Source organism: Amphiura filiformis, chromosome 9, assembly GCF_039555335.1.
Source record: "Amphiura filiformis chromosome 9, Afil_fr2py, whole genome shotgun sequence".
Taxonomy (NCBI): Eukaryota; Metazoa; Echinodermata; class Ophiuroidea; order Amphilepidida; family Amphiuridae; genus Amphiura; species Amphiura filiformis.
In genome coordinates, this window is record NC_092636.1 from 37,898,698 (window position 1) to 37,920,858 (window position 22,161).

Consider the following 22,161-nt stretch of genomic DNA (forward strand, 5'->3'; position numbering starts at 1 on the left):
AAGTCATTTAAATCTATAAAACAATATAAATAGAATTTGAGGAATTTTAAAATGATGAATACATCAAAGTGATATATGTTTTAAATAATGTTTACAAGATCTATACTATGATCAACTCGTAATAGACAAGAATTGTTTCATATTTGTTACTAATTGTGTCAATAAAGTCCCAACTTACGCTTGTGTAAAATCACAAAAGAGCGCATCGGTCAAGCAAAACAAATTGCGGTTTCACATAGGTGGTGCGCCAAGCTGTTTGTACGATATACTATGCTTTTATGCATCCTGCCGATTACGAGCTGATCAGAGTATATAATTAATAAGCCATGGTGGGTACAAATACCATGTGCTTCAAAAAAATTGCATTTTCTGATTTAGTTGTGATTAGAATCTGAAAGAGCCATTTCAAGGCTACTATAGTATAAACTAAGAGTTAATTTGTCAACAAAAATATTGAAGTTGCTGTAAAATATGATGGCATAATAATTTGACACTTACAGTTCATTAAAATTAAGTTGGTTGAGGTTGACCAATAAAGCAAAAAAAAAAAGATTGTTTGCTTGTCCTCGTCAGACTGACAGTCCCAAACTTTGCGACTGAAAAACGTTGTTTTGGGGTGTTTTTTAAAAAAAAAACATTTAAAATTAAACTATTTTTCTCAAAATTCTTGTATCATTCCAAAGCTAAAAAGAGTTCTTTTCTGTGTTTCAGATCATGAAGTTCATTTTCGCTAACATCAGATTTATTATATCTGCAGTGTTGCATCGCTTCAATTTGCAATAGACCTCAATGTATTTGAACTGTGCATTTGAGAATGAGTTTGTACACATGATAAGAATTGAAGTGTCAGATCGTCCCTCCAGTTCTTAGCGAGCTGTAGACCTGCATGAGAATGCATGAATGTTGGGCATGCTGGTCACTTTTGAAAAAAGAAACAAACAAAAATAACTTTTATCGACTGACTCATCTATTTAAAAAAATGGGTTTATGTACAAGCAAATAATCTTTTTTTCTTGGCCTAATGAAACTGCCAATTGATTATCAAAATTTCTACTATTATATTGGTAATATTTATTAACAAATATGTGATGTCGCTTTCAATAATCTACCTCACTCCCCATATAATCTTAATTGGAGTATCAAACTGATATGGCCCCATGTACGTGTCAATTCTAGCATCGTGCTCTAAGTAACTTATCTCAGCTTCTAGGCATGTATCCAGAATGAAAAAAAAAAGTTGTGAATGTTGCAAACAGGTACCATATTTGATCTAATTATCGGTGTGAAGTTACAAAAGTCAAAATAGACATTAAACAGGCAAACAATTTTCATGCACGCAATTTTTTTTTAATTGTTTGTGCTTTGCTGATTAAAACTGTTTCATTTGTTTATAGAATGCAGTTTTTTATTTCTTACACAAAAGTTTGATGTATAAGGTTTTGAGAAGTTTATGTGAATACCATACCCCTATCCTTTTGCTAAACTTTCTTTTTTACTTTACCCAATATGCCCCTCCCCTCATTAATCATTATATATATTCGCTTTCAAATCCTTTTTGCAAAGTTATTCTGCATTTTGGAATCATCATATAATGGCAATTCAGTACTTAGATATACATCAGCATTTTAATTCATACTGTTAAATACTTTCAGAGCATTCTTTTTGCAAAGTTATTCGGTGTTGGATTCCCATAAGAAATTCAATACCTAACGCAGGCGTCAGCATTTTATTCGTATCATATATCCATTTTTGTGTGTTTCAATCAGAAGAAATTCACTTCGGTTTCTTTTGTTACAGGGTGTTGAACAGTGTATTTTGCAAAAAATGAAAGTGCACAGAATCTTAGCACATGGTTAACCCCATGAGAACTACCTGCCGATTGGCCAAAAAGAAGTTTTCATTATCAATTGGACCAATCGGCAACATTGTTAGAATAATTTCACCACGCAAAAAAATTGGGGTGAATTATTTGCAAAACCCCATTCTGATTGGTGATTAAAATGAAGATATCATGTAATTGACTAATCAGAGGCAATGTTAGATCGGCAGGTAGTGCTCAGGGGGTTAAGCGTACATTCTGCAGCAACATGCAGCATATCTTGTTTGATTTCTGTGTAAAATGTGTTTAAAATGTTGTGCTTGTGTGAATTTCAATGAGGTGCCTAAACAATCGCTGCCAATGCTGTAAGTCAAACTTAAAAGCATTCCACTATATTGCTAAGAAATAAGTTGACTATATAAATAAAGGAATTTAATTGCTTGTGGAATTGTGTTTTTCACAATGTGCAAAATGAAGAAATCAGCTTTTACTGTTTATATATAGCACAGTACAGAGTTTTGTGTATATATTTGTAAGATTACTGACAGGCGCAAAAGATGGGAAATATATCGAACTAATATGTGTGAAAATAATATATTATACACAATTTTTTTTATGTTGTTGCTTTTTGTGCAATATAATTAATGAGCTTTTTAAAATATCCATTGTGTGTATTTATATTTAACAATTGTTTAATTAGTGTGTATATGTTGTTTAGTGAAATTAATTGTGTACAACTCGATAGATAAATTTAATAAATGCAATAATGGCTTAATACAAGAAAGTGGTGTTTATGTGTGTTTTAGTGTGATTTCTCATTTAAATTTATTTAAAGCTAGCGGCTCGGGATTTTCAAGTGTTCACATCAAAGTAGTTTTCAATACACTATATATTTACTTGCTCTCTGGAGCATATAGAATTGGATGGGTCTGAACTTCTGAGATCCAAGTGTAGGGGGAACATAATTTGCAGGTCTGTGGGCGAGCGTATGCGAACAATGGGGTCGTTTTCAGCAGTGAACTGTCAAAATCAAGATTCTTTCTTGGCTTTCTGGCTGATAATTCCCTTGAAGAAAAATCAAATAGGAGAATGAGCAATTTCGGGGTCTTATAGACCTGAAATTATAGACCTGACAAAAGTAACAAGTGCAGAGGGCGGATGAAGAAAGAAGCACAACTTTCATTCTCAACGGCCACAGGACACCTGTTGATAGGAGTTGCGACCATCAACAGTACCTACAGCAACTGAAAGACTAACAATAATGGCTACAACCAAAAGCACTAGGGTTAAAGCCCTACCAAAGCATCACCTAGCTCCGAATCTGTATCACCTGCTGATATACATGAAGTGGTCACCTTAAAGCCGAAAGGAGGGGTGAACACGGATAGAGGAGGAGTAAGTGAGTTAAGTAAAGTAAGTAAGTCAAAACTCCTTAAATGTAAGAAGTCGTTGTACATTTCTACTCTCAACACAAGAGCAATGAGTAGTATGCATCTTCAAGAGGAAATATGTGGTCTAGCCAAGTTATACAACCAAGACATTGTTGGAATACAGGAACATCGAATTGTGCACCAAGACGAGGAAATCAGGCATCAGGATCTTTATGATGGATATCAACTCGTCTCATCCTCTGCTTGGAGAAATACTGGCGGAGTATCCATTGGAGGAGTCGGACTACTGTTAAGCCCAAAAGCTGAGAGCATTTCTATTTTGTAACTCTGTGTCACCTAGAATAATGTGCATGACCTTTGCTGGCAATCCAAGGACTACAGTTATTGTCACCTACTGTCCTACAAACGTGTCTGAGGAAAGAGATGCAGAACAACACTTCCAACTACTAGACAGAACGATACGACAAGTTCCAGCCCACAACCTTCTGATCGTTATGGGCGACTTCAATGGTCGTGTTGGCAAGGAATACTACAACTTTCCATATCATGAAACCACCAACAGAAATGGTGAAATGCTTCACAACCTAGCCCTGGAAAATGATCTTGTTATCACAAATGTTTGTTTTAGGAAGAAAGAACCACGACTCTGGACGTGTAGCTTACCATCTGGATTTAAGGTACAGATAGATTACATCCTGGTACGCAGAAAGTGGAGAAATAGTGTTACCAACTCCTGTGCCTACAACTCCTTTGCTAGCATAGGTTCAGACCACCGCATAGTGACAGCCAAAATACGCCTTAGTCTAAGAGCTAGTGGTAAAACTCCACCAAGGAAAGTTAAGTATGACTGGAGACAACTAGTACATGATGATGAGCTTCAGGAGCGCTACACTATTAAGGTGCAGAACCAATTCAGTGCACTAAGGAAGAACTGTGATGATAATGTTACAGCAGTGTATGAATGCTTTATCCAGGCCAACAAAGATATTGCGGAGGAGCTAATTCCAAAAGCTAGGAAGCGCCCTAAGGAAGCAATCTGGCATGATCCCAGGATTGAAGAAGCGAGGAGAGAACTACAGCATGCGCAACTTGTGGACAGCCAAGAAGTTTCAAGCATGTCAAGATCAGAACTGCAGTCTAAGAAGAATCATCTGAGAAAGGTTTATGAAGAGGCAAATAAACAAATCCTTAAAAGAAAGATCAAGGAGGTGGAGAATTGTAACATCAACTGCCAGCATAAGGCAGCCTGGGACCTCATCAATGAAGTTAGTGGGCGTAAATCTGCTAAAAAAGGTCAAATAAAGGGGACACGCAAGGCGAAAGACTGAATGCTTGGTTCCAACACTTCCAGCAACTACTTGGAGACCCACCAGATGTAACCGATGAGTATGAAGCCATAGATCAGGTATACGAAGAGTTCAACATGCGAACTGATGCTTTTGATCAGGTTGAATATGACACTGCCAAAAAAGACATTTCAGACGGCGAAAAGCACCGGTGAGGATGAGATTCCACCTGAAGTCCTAAAACGCTGCAACCTTGATGACATAGTCCTCAACTTCTGCAATGAGGCATTGATGAATGGAAAAAAACCTGACCAGTGGTCAATTCTCAACCTCATACCAATCCCCAAAAGTGGAGATTTAAGAGAAGGGAAGAACTACAGGGGAATATGTTTGTCATCCATCGTAGCAAAAACATTCAACAGGCTGCTACTCAATAGGATTCGCCCTTACCTTGACCCAGTCCTGAGATTCAATCAAAATGGTTTTCGACCTGGGAGATCTTTGAGGAAGTCAAGAACAACAATCTCAATGCAGCAGTAATATTCATCGATTTCAAGAAGGCATTTGATACCATCCACCGTGGGAAAATGCTTGACATAATGAGAGCATATGGAGTCCCAGAGAGGCTAGTGGCTGTCATAGGATGCATGTACCATCATACTATAGCTCATGTCACATCATGATGGTGTCACTAAGGATTTTGAGATCCAAGCAGGAGTTCTGCAGGGAGACACTCTGGCACCATTCCTCTTTATCGTAGTCCTTGATTATGTTTTAAGGAAGGCTATGGAAGGCAATGAAGAGCGACTTGGCTTTACTCTAGAGCCCAGGAAAAGTAGGCGAATAGGACCACGCACAATCACAGACCTGGATTTTGCAGACGATATTGCTCTTCTAGCTGACAACCTCAAAGACGCACAAGAACTGTTACATCTTGTTGAAGCTGCTGCACAGAAAGTGGGACTAGGAATGAATGCCAAGAAGACCAAGGTAATGCTGTACAAGGAAACACCGTCTTTAATAAAAACTCTGGACGGAAGCGAATTGGAGATAGTACAGGACTTCAAATATCTAGGTGCATGGACTGCCAGTAGCGAGAAGGACTTCAACATCAGAAAGGCACTTGCTTGGAAAGCATGCAACAGCATGGACAAGATCTGGAAAAGTAATCTACCAAGAGATCTAAAGATCAAGTTGTTTACCACCACTGTAGAATCGGTACTAACATATGGCGCTGAAACATGGACAATAACAACCAAAATGAGAAAAGCTATGGATGGCTGCTATACCCGTCTCTTGCGGAAGGCACTAGATATCTCATGGCAAACTCACACCACCAACAAAGAACTATATGGGAATCTGTTACCAATCTCTGAGAGGCTCAGGATTAGAAGGCTAAAGTTTGCAGGGCACTGTGCAAGAAGCGAAGAGGAAGCAGCTTCAAGTGTTCTTATGTGGCAGCCCAAACATGGAAAGCGAACAAGAGGTGCACCCAAGAAGGATTATATCAAGATGTTGGCAGATGATACAGGATTAACAGGCCCGGACATCAAGAATTGTATGCTTGACAGAGCAGTTTGGAGAGCCATTATGGGAGTCCGACTACAAGAGTCGACATAAGCAAGTAAGCAATAGACCTGAAATACAGTGACATTATCAAAATCAATGGTCTTTTAACGCTCTATTTGGGTAAAAATTCAGGGTCCTTCGGAGCTGCATGGGAAATGGGTATTTCCAAGCGAGCATACTCGTATTGGTAATTTGTGTTATCATGGCTATGTGCCCCATGCAGAGTTTAGCTTAACTAAAACAAATTCCACAGTCCGGTTCTACAGGTAGACATATAAGGAGCAATAATCAGCTGACCAATGGCTTGACCCCTGATATTCAAATCTCTCTCGAGTAATCATGTCGAGATAAATCTCCATTAATCAAGCAAAAAAAAATCAATAATTGAGATTAAGATATATCATTATCTTAGCTATAAAAACCGAGATCTATTTTTTAAATAATCTAGTTAAAACTAATCAAAACCTGATCTATTTCTTTAAATAGATCCAGTCAAATCCGTTAACTAGTATCCGTTAACTAGTATGACTAATGAAATCTAAATATATCTTTGATTAATCAAATCAAGATCACTTTGGCTAATAACAAATTCTGATCCTAACTAAACAAGATATATTTTACTTGATCAAATCGAGACTTACCAAATCCAAATCTATCTTCGACTAATCAAATCAAGATCTATACTTGGCTTATTAATCCAATCCTAACTAAACAAGATTTGACTGTATCAAATCCGGATCTATAAACCTGACTTTTCATTCAAATCCAGATATCAAACCCAGATTAAATCCAGATATCTGTGACTAATCAAATAGCAACTTGACTAATAAAGAAATTGAACTTCATTCAAATACAGATCTAACTTAAAGGAGTATTTCATGATCCTAGCATCTTCTTTTCACGACATTTTTCAGTAGATATCCACGAAAAAAGCTTATTCCCAAAATTTTAGTCGATTCCGATTTTGCGTTTGCAAGTTATGCATAGACAATGTGGTATACCAGAACGAAATTCAAATTTGATGATATTTTTGCTAAACGAATAAATCTGCAAGAAATTTTTATAATAAACATAATGTAGCCAGGGGTTTCCAGTGATATAAAAATCTCAACTTTTTTTGAGAAAAGTGGGGGGATGATGCTGTGGATCACGAAATGCCCTTTTAACTTACCAAATCCAGATTTCCCAAATCCAGAAGACCTGAAAATGGACTAAACAAATCAAGAAGTGTCTTTGTGATTAGTAAAATCAATCGCAACAAAATAAACTGAGTAATCAAATCCAGATTTGTTGCTTTCAACTGATCAAATTGGGATAAATTAGACGAGAGTAAACAATAACACCAAATATCCATCTATCAGCAACTGGTCCAAGCTGGAACAAAGCAATGGGCAAGTTGATAGAAAACTGTGGGCAAGTTTATGCAAATCGCTGGGCAAGTTTATAACAACAACACTGGGCAAATAAATAAATAAATAAATAAATATATAAATAAATAAATAAATAAATAAATAAATAAAAACAATGGAACAGTTGATAAAAAGTTGACCAGCTAATACAATAAACAATTGACAATGTTACGAGTCGTTAATGACTCAATGACAAAAACACCTTTTCTCCAAATTCACTTCATGCAGAATGCACAACAAAATACACTGTTTAATTAAGTTAAGGGATCTAAAATGAGCTTTTCTTGTGTTTCGATAGTATTTTTTGTGGCACATGAGAGCACCTCAGACCTATCGAATTGTATTCTGAATACGAAGCATGTCTTTCTGATATCAAATAATTTTCATTTTTGAAAATCACAATATAATACAAATTTTATGACAAATTATAAAAATTTGATATTTTTCGAATTTTGATATATAACAGTCCTCGAAGTAAATTATATAAATCTAATGATATATTCTTAAAGTGTATGTAGCAGGAGGAAAAGCCGACAGTCAATTGAAAATTTTGACCTTTCATATTGAAGATATGGATTTTTTTCCCAAAAAGACCTAATTTTTTTTTTGTGTTTTGGAAAAAAAATCCATATCTTCAATACGAAAGGTCAAAATTTTCAATTGATCGTCGGCTTTTCAACCCACCTACATACACTTTAAGTATAAATCATCAGATTTATAAAGTTTACTTCAAGTACTGTTAAATATCAAAAATATCAATTTTAATGATTTGCCATAAAATGTGTATTAAATTGCGAATTTCAAAATTCAAAATTATTTGATATCAGAATGACATTCTTCGTATTCAGAATGCAATTCGATATGTCTGATGTGCTCTAATGTCCCAAAATAAATACTGTCCAAACGTTCATACCCCAGCCCTTAACAATATCTGAATCTTTAATAAAAAGTAAAATATGATTTATATGATTTGATACATAAACATTAAATACATTCACAATCAAATACATCTATTAATTATGAATGTTACTTATCCAGCAGCCTTAACTGTTGTTGGTTATCAAGTTCAAGTTCTATTGTTCTTGGTGTATATCCTGATTCACTTGTCCTGCGAAGGTCACTGTTCAGCGAAGTTCACTGAAGACTTTAATATCCTTTGCATAAAATCCTCACACAGTCCAAAATGGTGCTATTTTCACCTTTCACACAATTTCTTCAGGAAACAGGCCCGTGTCGCACACAGTTCCCCTGTTTCCACTTACATTGACAGATGTGTTGTTTCATAAACCAGACTTCAGCAAGTCGACAGAAGAATATAATTTCCTTTTTTTGGAAGAGGTACGCACTTTGACGTAAACTATATCTTCTCTGACATTACTGGCAGGTAGTAGTACATTGAGTACATAAAATATTTCTGGTTCACAATTTCCTTTCTTTGAAGGAAATGGACTGAAAGCACATGAGCTACTCCACAACAACACTGGTAAGTGAAGAATTGTGTTGACATTTTCTTATATACTAAACAGAAAGCCCCATTCTATTAATAGCCAATTGCTTCATTCACAAGAATATTTATAAACATTAACTTTTCACATTACATCACTTCCTGTTTTTTCCCAACATGATGTCATTATCACTTTACAATCTCAGGGAATCCCCAACTATCCAAAATTGAAATGATTTAGTTTATTGTTAGCTCAGCTTGATGCATAAGAGGGGGTATCCCTAAAATGTCTCATGAAATATATTTCAACTTGTAAACAAAGATGAATAATCAAATTAAATTACTCAGGGCACATCACAACAAGTTGGTATAGAATCGGCTTGAGCCAAACCAGTCTGAATCTGTATTTACTATAATAATTCGAAGGGCTGATTGATAACAAGCTATCCCTTAACAGATGCAATAACGATTTATAAAAAACCTTTCAATTTTTAAGATTCAACACGTGAAGGAAAGAAGTGCGAATTTGTCAGCGAGTGTGTTGTTCTCATTTACGAGTGATATGAACCTATATATAATTTAAAAAAAAGTGCAACGCAGATAATTATTTGGAAGAAAATGTCAGAATTTAAAAATTACATTCCTTTTAATTTTGTAAGAAATAAATAAATAGTAGAAAAAAAAAGGATCGCGTACATTTTAAAGCATTATACATGTACCATAAATATAACTATAATTTCCCAAGTACGGAATGATCGAGACGTTATCACCCTTCTTAGTGGGGTATTTAACGGCTATACGGATCCTTGATATGAAAAATGCATAACCGTTACTTACTGGAGTTTTTATGAACAATTGGCAATGATTTTCCAGATTTCACCTTCCCGCACCTGTCTAAAGTCTCCCCTGATCTGAATATATAGCCGTTATGCAACATTTGAACATGGCCTATGAAAACATTAGGCCCCGGCCATGCCAGCAGTTGACTTGTTTCGTTTGACTTGTTGTATTTCAAACAATGTCCTAACTTATGAAGAAAATATATACAGGTGCAGTTGCAGATAAGGTGCGAGTAAAAAGAATCCAAAATTGAGGACTAACGTAGAGCCAGTGGACACAGATTATTTCTAAATTGGTCCAGGGATTCTGCTGACACTACTGATGCTGGGAGTCGGTTCCAGAGGCAGAACTGGTAGTACTGGTAGGCTTGAATCATGCAGTGTTGTTGCCTGTACTGCATGTTGTGCCCTTTTTTTAGATGGTATGGCTACAAGACCATGAACAATGCGGAACATCATGATCATTTTGTTGTGAGCTCGCCTGTCATGAAGGGTCTTCCAGTTGAGATCTTCCAGCATGCTGACTATGCCTCTGGTCGTAGCCTGACTTGACGAACCGGGCAGCACGCCTCTGTAGGCCTACCATATCAATCTGATTCATGAGGTCTTTGGTTGGGATCCCAGACTGATAAGGCATATTCTAGTGTTGGGCGGACGTAAGTGATTTAAAGTCATAATGTACGATCTTATAATATGAATTTGGTTAATTTTTTTCAAACCTGATTTTTTGGCATATTTGTAATGTTTAACAGAGCAAAGTTCGACATAAAGTCATAATTTAAAGAATTATGACTTTATGTCCTCCCATAGAACTGCGTTTAAAACGGCCAAAATAACAAGCAGTGTTTCTTTCACTTTACCTCGTTATTTCAGCTCAAAATTAACAGAAACCATTCCCGATAATTATTACTAGTATTATTTCAGCATTTTGAGTATATAATGACAAATTTAAAATTTGAATCCACGGGGCTGTTAGCCTTACACGCGCTCCGCGCGGGCCTCCGCTAGCTGAGTTAACGGTAGCGATTACTAAAACGGGAAGAATCGCTGAACAGATTACATGATGATAGAGACTATTAATAGGCCTTGGGCCTAAATGGCGTTTAATACCACGCCGAATTGATATTACCTAAATACTGTACTAAATATACCCTAAACCATGACCCATCAGCGCCATTTGAATTTCATACACCCTCTGAAAAGATTCAACCTGAATCTCCCACTGAGGGAGGGTGAGTTTCAAATAGAGCTGCTAATGTGTTGATTCCATTTGAAGTTCATCCCCCCTGTGGAAGATATTTCCAAAATCTTCCACAGGGGGAATGTGAAATTTAAATGGAATTGCCCAATATAAATGTAGGTTAATCATTTCTATTCAATTAGCCATATTTTATTAGCCCAGTTGTCCCATTAATTGATACCATTGTATACCTGTTTCACACAGGGAAGCTTACTAATCACGATTCATTAGCATGTCTTAGTTGTGGTTATAATGTTATCAGCAAAAACGTGATGTGTCCTTCTTTTCCCATTGAAGTAGCATACAAATATCTCAAATTACCTACGCGTGCCTTAGAAAAGGTCAGAACAGATATTACACAAAAAACGTTCTCAATCGCTAAATAAAGAACAAGCGTAACAACAAGAATGTTAATAATGTAGTTTAAGCATGCGCATTTTTTATGTAATTCTATGTAATTCTTCTTTTGCGGGGGAAAACGAAACATGAACACATGTAGCCTACAGGCCTATATAAAAAAAAAGTCCACCAACAATGATATGTTGCCCCTTTTTTATAACATCTTTGTATGGTGTTTAAGGTTGCAAGAAAGTAATTACGCATTCAATTAAATATGTAAAAAAATAGAACATACACACCCCAACACACCCCCATCCACCCTCCCCACACACACCTACTTCTAGCGAACACTGAACAAGTGTAATAACAAGTGCAACAGCTAGCAATGTAGTTTTACCACTTTTTGCAATACCTTTGCTAGGAAAGAATAAGTACAGAGAAGGGAAAAGAAAGGAATGATGAATACATTTAATTACTAGACCTATATAATAACTAAACACATAACAGCACTGGGCAGCCATTCGATGATGTCAATGCCTTTATTCGTTACGTAATTAAAACGCCCAGTCAGATGTATTTCACACCTGCCAAACACAAGTCACCCAATTTCGAAAACTGGCCCTGGACGTTGAATCACGGGGGTGACACTAAATTCACGGTTATTCTATTACGCACGCAAACCTATGACAAATCCCGCTGGTTTGCTTGGTAGAAAATGAGTCCAGTTATCGATCGGTTATGGATATTAGCATGTTCGACCCCTTGATTATGTTAATTACGGTTGACAAATAAAGCCGCCATTCAGTTTGCGAACTTTGTCTGTTCAATGCGAGTACCAAGCTTGAAAGTGCGCCCCCTCTGAGAGCTGAGACCACTGACCTCCACTGACCTCGTTTGTTTTTGTTTCCTCGTGTGATGATAAATATCATTCAATCTATAGTTATCGGACGTACACGTTGTATTACCGCCCTAAGCAGTTTGTTTTTAAAACAAGTAAATAATCATTACTCGCCGTTCTGTTTGATCTTGTGCATTTCCCAAATCACGTAATAAATTGAAACGCCCTCAATTGAGCTGAGGCCACTGATTATGTAATCACCCGAGTGTTTTGAATTTTGATTTATACACTACAGCGTGTGAGCCGGTTAGTAATATTAATGAAGTGACACACTGATGCACGGCGTTTATACATGTAGCACTTGTACATGTCACTTGCTGAATACGTATAGGCCTACTCATAGTATTTAAAATCTATGGCCTACTAGAAGAGTTTAGGTCTATCAAAAGAATGATTGAATGATTTTGGAGATTATCCCCGGAGATTATCAAGGGCTGTGTAATAATTCTGAGCTGGGGGGAGGGAGGGTTTTTTTTTGCACTAGGCCCTATTCATGGTAGGCCTACGCCTATTAAATACAATGCTCTAAAAAGGCTTAGGATAACAGTACGTTGCACCCCCAGGCTCTCGGTCCGCCAAAATAGTTAGGCCCCCCCCCCCTCTTGCACATGCCAATGATCTGCGGGTATCATGCGGTATGGCTTATTATGTTGCGAGCGCGGCGAGCAGGAAAATTTGCATATTAAAGCGTTTCCGTACTGTTTTTCGAAGCCTTTTTAGAGCGTTTTATTTAAAACGCACCCCATGGATGTGTGCCAAAATCGCTTCCCCCCCCCCTCTCGGCTGGCCAAAAATTGCTTGTCCCCCTTGCGGCTCTCGCCAAAAATTTGCCCCCCTCCCCAATTTTACCCTCCCCCAGGGATCATAACTATTGCACAGCCCCTAATGATTTCAAAAGAGAAATAGGCCTACAGCAATTTTATGAAAACAAAACAAATATACAGATAGATACCCGTAAACGAAATGGGACATCTATTGCATTGATTTTCTTGCACAACTTTTATTTATTCATCTAATAATTAATTAGTTAATTGATGAATGAATGTATGAATTAATTACTTAATAAATAAATAAATAAATAAATAAATAAATAAATAAATAGATAAATAAATAAATAAATAAATAAATAAATAAATTAATTAATTAATTAATTAATTAATGTATTTATTTATTTATTCATTTATTAATTTATTTATTTGCTTGTTTATTTATTTATTTAATTTAGGCCTATTGAAGTAACTCAGCTCTTAAACATTTCACGTGCTCACTTGCAACGGCTCAACGAATTAATTGATACAAGTTATCAATCAATCAAACAATAACAATATTAATAATTATATAATAGTCAATTTCGATCAATAGACTTATCAAACCATCAAACAATGAAACAATGAACTGATCGACCAATCAAGTTGTCGATCAATTTTAATTTTATGACTTGTGATGACGTGAGACTAAATGACTGACAGATTGACTGATTGATATGTTGATGTATGGGTTGATTGATTGATGAATTGATTGATTGATTGATTGATTGATGATTGATTGTTGGAATAAAGTGTGAAGGTATAACAGGTAAATGAATGAATGCAAGAGTAATTGAGAGGAGTGAGTTGATTGGTTGATTGATTTACTGACCATATATTATTTCACACAATATTATTTTGTAATCGATGGATGATTACTAAATCTGTCATTATGGTAAAATAGACAGTGGTGACGGTAGATTTCTTGGCATTGGTGGATGAATTAATTTTTCTGAAATAAATGCGAGCAATAAATTGCCATTTTGAAATTAAAGTGAGACAGGTGTCAAGAGAAATCAAAAATCATCATTATATCAATGTGTTTTTCATTATTAGACACATTAACATAATGCACTTTTGATAATACATTAAACAAACTTTCAAAAGTTATGCAAATCGGATAAAAAATTTAAAAACAACGTTTTTTTTAATTTTCAAACGCGTTTTTTACACATTTCATTTTTTCACCATATTTCGACCTGAAATAAAATGTAGCTCCAAAAGTATACCCACCATAAAAGGCCTTAAACTTTGCATATATTGTCTTTAGACTATTTTCTACTGCATGCACCTACAATCAAATTAATCTTTCTGGGACAATTATAAAAATATTTGGTCAAATTTACAAAATTTTAATAATTTAAATAATATTGTTCATGATATAATTAATTGGGTTGTTTTGTCATCAGAATGAGATTAATTTTAAGTGAGTGAGTGATGAAGTGAGTATAAATGTTAGTGATTAAATAATAAATAAATAAATAAATAAATTAATTAATTAATTAAGTAAGTAAGTAATTAATAATAAATAAATAATAAATTATAGTACACACAAGTTATTATAATATATTTTTTTTTAATAGAGGCATAACATTCTGTTTCAAAATATTTATTTAAATTTATTTGATTATTTTCTAACTTAAATATTTTCTTTAGAGCAAAGACAAATATTTTCCCTTTTCTCTAGTAGAGCTGTCTCCAATTTGAGCCCAAAATAAAACTCTGCTTCTTTTATTATTGATTTAATTTCACGATTTATTCCATTGAGCAATATCAAGGATTAAAATCACACGTCTCACAGCAGATTACTTGGCGTAGTGGTCGTACGCTGTGCCTTTCAACCGAGAGGTACCGAGATCGATTCCCGCCTCCGCCTACTATTTTGTTCAAGACTGGAAAGAATGAAGCTTATTTGACTTTACAACACTAAATTATTCATGGCTTACCCTACCTGGTAGTGTAAAGTGCTACTGGTAAACATGAATATGAATTTATAACACAATGGCTAATTTAAATAAGAATGCGGCCTCATGCTAATTAGGGAGTGCCTCTTCCTATCAATTATTCCATGGTTGAATGTACACTCTCATGAATATTGATTGGCAACATTTTCCAATATGTCAGCGCTCTAATCGGAAACAATAGAACAATAGACCATGCAGAGCGTTGGTTTTACAACTTGTAATACTTTTGCGTGACACAAATGACGTTCTTTTGATGCAGAATAAATAACATAAGCATACACGATATCCAGCAAACACACCGTTTTACAGAAACAAATTAAATGTCTGGTTATATAAAGGGTATAAATATGTTTTAATAACATTCCGATTTTTTTTTTTGAAAACGAGATGAAAAGACATTCTAACAAAATGTTATTTAACGGTTGACAACATATTTTGCAAAAATGTTTGCCCAAACTATTTTACAATAACGTTAAACTTATTCATGGCCATTATATAACCCGACATTTAAATGTTATTAACTTTTTACTGGGTATACTAATAGTAATAAACACGCCTTAATAACATTCAGATTGTTTTTTAAAACGTGATGAACAAAATGTTATTTAACTGATGACAAAATATTTTGCAAAAATGTTTGCCCAAACTATTTTACAATAACGTTTTAAAAACTAATTCATGTCATGGCCATTATGTATCCCGACATTTAAATGTTATTAAAACGTTTTGAATAAACGTTTAAGAACATTTTTGTGTTTGCTGGGTAGATCTCAATAATAATTAGACCTATATTATCGACATCTAAACGTAAGAACGTGAGCACATTTTACAGACACACCCTTTCTCCAATGAAAGTGCCCCCCAGGCCTATAGCTCTCCAAATAACAAATGCAACAGCAATGGTTTACCACTTTTTGCAATACCTCTGTATGATTTTCTCTTTTTTTATATGCAGTAAATCTACGACACTTTCAAAAACACATGCAAACAAACAGCCAACATATAATATATGTACACATGCACAAACACCACCCCACCGAACCCAAAGGCCCAACACGTATAGACAAAAAACAAAAAAACAAAGCGAGCTCCCAAGTAGGCCTACGCACAAACAATTGAGGTAAGGTGTTTTAATATTTAAAACTTTTAAAAGATACTTCATCGCATTTTAAAGGGTATACGATGTATTGTTGGTCAAAGAAAAAAAAAAAAGTAGCTCACAGCATCTTGCGAATGGTAGTGAGCTTTAGCAAAAATTGCATTGCTCAATTCATAGCGAGCGTGTAGAAGAATTCAAATATCACAGATATACCTTTTATAGGCCCTGTGGTTCTTGAGTTATGTTGTAAAGAGGGCTGAAACAACAATACTTTTGTAAAACGTATATAACTCATTAACAACAATAAATTAAGCTTTTCAAAGTATATGATTTGTAGAATGAACTTTTGCAAAACACCAAAGTGTTATTTTTCAATAATATATTGATTCAGATAATGAAAATCGAATTTTTTTTGGCTGCTTCGACCAACAATACATCGTATATCCTTAATTGATTTTAAATTGAAACTAAATTAAAACCAATTCTATCGTTCCTTGGTAACATTCGAAATTCGTTTTGCACGTTGAATAATTCTTCTTATTGTGTCAGAGGTACTATTTTGAGTACTATTTTGGTGATTACTATTTAATACTCATTTTGATTAATGTGGTGTTTAAATTAAACCATAAATTGACGATGATAATTAGTTTAATCCCGTTTTCAAGCTCGAAGTCAAAAAGCAAGTCAAAAGTGAGCGTTATTGTGGCAGTGTGTGTCGGTGCGTGAAGTACATCACGCATAAACTCATCTCGTTTTACTGTAGAACGGGTGTGAACTCGGTGCTGCAGAACGTGCTTAAAATGGTAACGCAGCACTCGCTTTCCCCAAGGAAGATTTTGCTATTTCTCAACACACAGCTCTGTAGTTCTTCTTCCTTCATAATACATCTATACCGTCAATGATGAGATGCATACTCCGGAAGTATAACAACGTGTGGATTTCTATGGAGCCTACTTGAATACTTGAAGAATTTCTATCTTTATCCACTACATTTTATGCCTGGAATTTTATACTTGATTATAAATCAGAGCAAAGATTGGATTTTTTACGGGTTCTTGAGCTACTGTTAATGCCAATACATCATGATGCTGATGAGTGTTCATCGATGTGGAATTATTACGGTGTTTTGCACGCCAGTATTCTTAATGCTTTGCTACCTGTGTCACTGTGCATTATCGGGCTCCGGGACAACTATTGTTAATATAGGTAAATACTGCTTGACATTCTCTATGTTCGAGCAACATTTTCGAAGTTGAGATTGATTCATCGTACAAGATGCTGATTTTATGATATTATTTTATATGTTTTACGCGGGCTGAGATCGGTTAAATTCAACAAAGTGATTATTATAAGTTGAATATTACCTACGGCACTATGCGTGGTTCGTAGTTTTGACAAGTATCGTGTTTATAGCTGTCCTCCTTTATAGCATAGAGCTATGCTGGTTGTCTCCAATTTAAAATATCATAAAGGAATGCAAGAAATTAGTATTGTTTCAGCATATTAAATGCAAAATAATTCATAAATTAAAAGGTAATAATACTAGATAAGTAGAATTTGCAATAATTGTCATTGGGACCAAGTTTTACTGAACAAATAGATGAGAGTTGAGAACACAATTTGCTATCTTCAGTAGATAGCACAATTTACTATCTTAGGTAGATAGTACAATTTGTTATCTTAGGAAGCTGGCACAATTTGCTATCTTCAGTAGATAGCACAATTTGCTATCTTGGGTAGATAGCACAATTTGATATCTTATGTGATTGGCACAGTTTGCTATCTTCAGTAGATAGCTAGCACGATTTGATATCTTAGTTGGCGCAATTTGCTATATTCAGTAGATAGCACAATTTGCTATCTTCAGTCCATGTAGATAGCACACTTTGCTATCTTCAGTAGATAGCACAATTTGCTATCTTAAGTAGCTGGCGCAATTGGCTATCTTCAGTCATAGTAGGCCTACGATTTTCTATCTTTAGTAGATAGCACAATTTCTTATCTTACATATTTCACGTTTTGATGCCTGTCATAGTGTTTACCATGTTTACACTTAATGTTATTCAATTGTTGCACTTACAGACAGGACGTTTGTTGTTGAGCATATTAATTGGGATATATTGACCACTGCAGGGACACACTATTTTAAACAATCCATAGTATTTGAAGGCAATAGCATGAAACTGCTGCCAAAATACAAACAAAGTGTTTTAGAGTTCGTACATCTACAGTATCTGAAGTATATACAAAATGGCGTCTTTCTGACTATAGTGTAATATTATTCTACAAAGCTTGCAAACAACAAAGTCAATCCAACAGTAAATTACACGTATTCTGAATGTTCGTATTCATGACGTGCTGCATATTCTTTCTTTACTTAAGGTGTTGGACTTGATTACCTATTTTTCACCAAGCATGCACCCAGAGAGATACACATGCACCATGAAAGAATGTTAATTACAAATAAATTGCAATTCACGTGATTTTACAGAATTTACAGCATAGCAAAATGAAAAGATCAGAGTGTGTGTTAACACCATTAGAAGCTTTGTCCAAACATGTTGCATGAAAACCTCAAAATCAAATTGACTATGTGGCCTCTCTGCTAACATACCACATCACTGACGCTATTGAATAAAAACATTTTCTATGCTCTGAAAGTGGTTTAATGTTTCACACTTTAAAGCATCATCGACCTCGGAGATGCCTCCATATCTGATATATCACACTTATACAAACATTTTTGATATTGACTTCCATTGTGGTTGTGAAAAACTAATACTTGACTTTGAAATAATGAAATATTAAAGCAGCTTTACACCACTGATTAGAATTCAATTTGCACTAAATGTGTAAATTAATACTTGACGATACACAATTTAGGAATTGTTAGAGCAGTTTTGTTGTCTCTTGCACCAAAGATTGAAATTAAATTTGCAAATTACTTCTTGACGTTACAAAATTTATGAAATCTTAGAGCAGTTTGGCTGTTTCTTGCACCAAAGATTAAAATTAAATTTGCACTAAATGTATAAATTAATACTTGCCGTTACAAAATGTATGAAATGTTAGAGCAGTTTTGTTGTCTCGTGCACCAAGAATAAAAATTGCACTATAAATGTACAAATTAATACTTGAAGTTTCACAATTTATGAAATGTTAGAGCAGTTTTGTTGACTCTTGCACCAAAGATTGAAAATAAATTTGCAAATTAATTTTTGACGTTACAAAATTTATGAAATCTTAGAGCAGTTTTGCTGTCTCTTGCACCAAAGATTAAAATTAGATTTGCACTAAATGTATAAATTAATGCTTGCCTTTACAAAATTTATGAAATGTTAGAGCAGTTTTGTTGTCTCGTGCACCAAGAATTAAAATTGCACTAAATGTATAAATTAATACTTGACGTTTCACAATTTATGAATTGTTAGAGCAGCTTTGCTGTCTCTTGCACCAAAGATTAAAATTAAATTCGCAAATTACTTCTTGACGTTACAAAATTTATGAAATATTGGGGCAGTTTTGTTGTCTCTTGCACCAAAGATTAAAATTAAATTCGCACTGAATGTATAAATTAATACTTGACATTATAAAATTTATGAAATCTTAGAGCAGTTTTGTTGTCTCTTGCACCAAGAATTAAAATTGCACTATAAATGTATAAATTAATACTTGACGTTTCACAATTTATGAAATCTTAAAGCAGTTTTGCTGTCTCTTGCACCAAAGATTAAAATTAAATTCGCACTGAATGTATAAATTAATACTTGACATTATAAAATTTATGAAATCTTAGAGCAGTTTTGTTGTCTCTTGCACCAAAGATTAAAATTAAATTCGCACTGAATATATAAATTAATACTTGACATTATAAAATTTATGAAATCTTAGAGCAGTTTTGCTGTCTTTTGCACCAAAGATTAAAATTAGATTTGAACTGTATAAATTGATACTTGACATTATAAAATTTATGAAATCTTAGAGTAGTTTAGTTGCCTCTTACACCAATGATTAACATTGAATTTGCACTGAATGTATAAATTAATACTTGCCTTTACAAAATTTGTGAAATCTTAGAGCAGTTTAGTTGTATCTTACACCAATGATTAACATTGAATTTGCACTGAATGCCCATTATCAAGTGTGAAGCATCACTTGCATTTTGTTGTCCTTATCCCAGACAGTTTGGCATATATGGAGCATTCACGCTTTATCTCACCTTTTAAAGATGCACATAAATCATACGAATGTACTACGCGGGATGCTTTAAGGTAGTGCCTCAAAGGGGATTTTCAGTCTATTCTCTGGCCCGCTCGAAAACGCCATCCCACTGAAAAATCAACTTAAATATTTATAGCATGGTGTTATACGCGGGATTAAGCGAAATTGAGACGGCACTTTAGTTTAGCTTTAATAGGCGAGCGTGTGAGTTTAAATTTTGATCAATGACAGCAATTATTATTTGCCCTATTTTATTGGTGTAGGTATGTAAAGTATATAAAGGTATTATCTGGTTAGTAAACTGTCGTGCCTGTTACTTTTTGGGGATTGAACGCATCCTTTGAATGAGATTATCTTACTTCGTATACATTTAGGGGCTTACATTATGCATAAACTATGTTGTCACCCATCGAGACCAAATTGGAATTAATGCAACATCATTCTACTTTAGTTTACCTTTTGAAACCAAACCAAGCCAATAGATATTGTTTCACATTCAATATGTATACGGTAACAAATGAGTTGTCATGTCATGCAATTATTTTCTCATGTCATTGGTAGAGCTTCTTACCGTCTTCTTAGGCGGAGTTTTCATTTGACGTTGTTCCACATGCCGGTCAGCCGGTGTGTGTGGTGTGTGACCTTATCCTCCGAGTCATCATCCTCAACTCAAGCATCGGTCAGTCTTGGGCCTGCTGTTCAGCATCTTGATGCAGCGACATTCCTATATTGCGTAGTATTTTGTCTTTCCATCTGGTAAGCGGACGACCTAGTGTCCTAGCGACAGTGACGTTGCTCTGGTAGCTGGGTGAGAGAGACTGGTTGGGTAAACCACTTCATTCGTCGTTGGGTTACTTCTTCCAGAACAGTCTTTGTTACGTTCAGCATGCACCCGATCTCCTCAGTCCTTATCTTGTCCACAGTAAGACATCTCATCTCGAATACTTCAAACTTAATTTGGTATGAACAGAGAGTCCAAGATTTGGCTCCATGTGTGGCAATACCCAGAATAAGTGATCTGTAGATCCTCTCATTTAGTGACCTTGAGATTTCTTGGTTTGTCTATGGTAGTTTTAGTCCCTAATTGCTCTGGCTGCTAATCTGGTACACCGTTCGACATCCACATATGCAGTGGGCATATTGCTACCTAGAAAAGTTTTTCAATTTGTCATTGGTTGTTTTTACGATCGATAAAGACCGAAGGCTGAAATCGCTTTTTTTAAAGTTCACGCATACAACCAATGACTTGCAATATTTACTTATCTGGCAGTCTTCTGCTTGTTGCTACATGCTGATTAATTTCACTTGTTAAGCATTAGTCAACTCCCTGAAGCATTTTCCAAGCCTATGTCTCATGAACTCTACCTGGCGACTTTCCATGCAAGATTCTTGCACAGATGACAATCTCCAAAACTGTGTTACTTTCACCAATTACTCCTTTCTTCTGGAAAAGTTTCCATCCATACTGTTCCACTTTTATTTTGAAAGAACTGACATATTTTTACTAGAGGTCAACTTGTCGAAGTATATCCATCACATATCCCTTTTATTATGGGAATCTGCATACTATCTTCTCTCAGTGGTTGATGCAGTATTTTCACTACACAAAATATCTGGTGCCAATTGCTGTATTTTTGAGCACTTTATCCACTGTATTTTTCAGTGTTTCTCTCGAACAGAACGTACATTACATTGAATTACGGTGTATTGCATTACATTATGATATAAATTTACATTACATTACATTACATTACATTACATTACATTACATTACATTATATTGCATTAAATTGAATCACATTGCATTGCATTACATTACATTACATTGCATTAAATT

The 22,161-nt window shown here is 35.0% G+C and overlaps 2 protein-coding genes across 3 annotated transcripts in view; both read left to right on the forward strand.

The window, feature by feature from the left end:
• Positions 1 to 3,554: 3,554 nt before the first annotated feature.
• On the forward strand, positions 3,555 to 4,538 carry LOC140160070 (uncharacterized). The gene has a single exon (XM_072183340.1). The coding sequence runs from the start codon at positions 3,555 to 3,557 to the stop codon at positions 4,536 to 4,538; it is 984 nt and encodes a 327-aa protein (XP_072039441.1).
• Positions 4,539 to 16,826: 12,288 nt separating this feature from the next.
• The window catches only part of LOC140160963 (glutamate receptor 2-like), a 158,585-nt gene continuing 153,250 nt past the window's right edge, over positions 16,827 to 22,161 (forward strand). For both annotated transcript variants that reach the window (XM_072184311.1, XM_072184312.1), the window contains exon 1: positions 16,827 to 17,309. In XM_072184311.1, the coding sequence (XP_072040412.1) occupies positions 17,186 to 17,309 (124 nt within the window). In that variant the 5' untranslated portion in view covers positions 16,827 to 17,185. The remainder of the gene's footprint in view (positions 17,310 to 22,161) is intronic.

Bases quoted from the DNA above. Each gene is read 5' to 3' on its own strand.
- LOC140160070 (XM_072183340.1), top strand. From the start codon at position 3,555: ATGTGCATGACCTTTGCTGGCAATCCAAGGACTACAGTTATTGTCACC.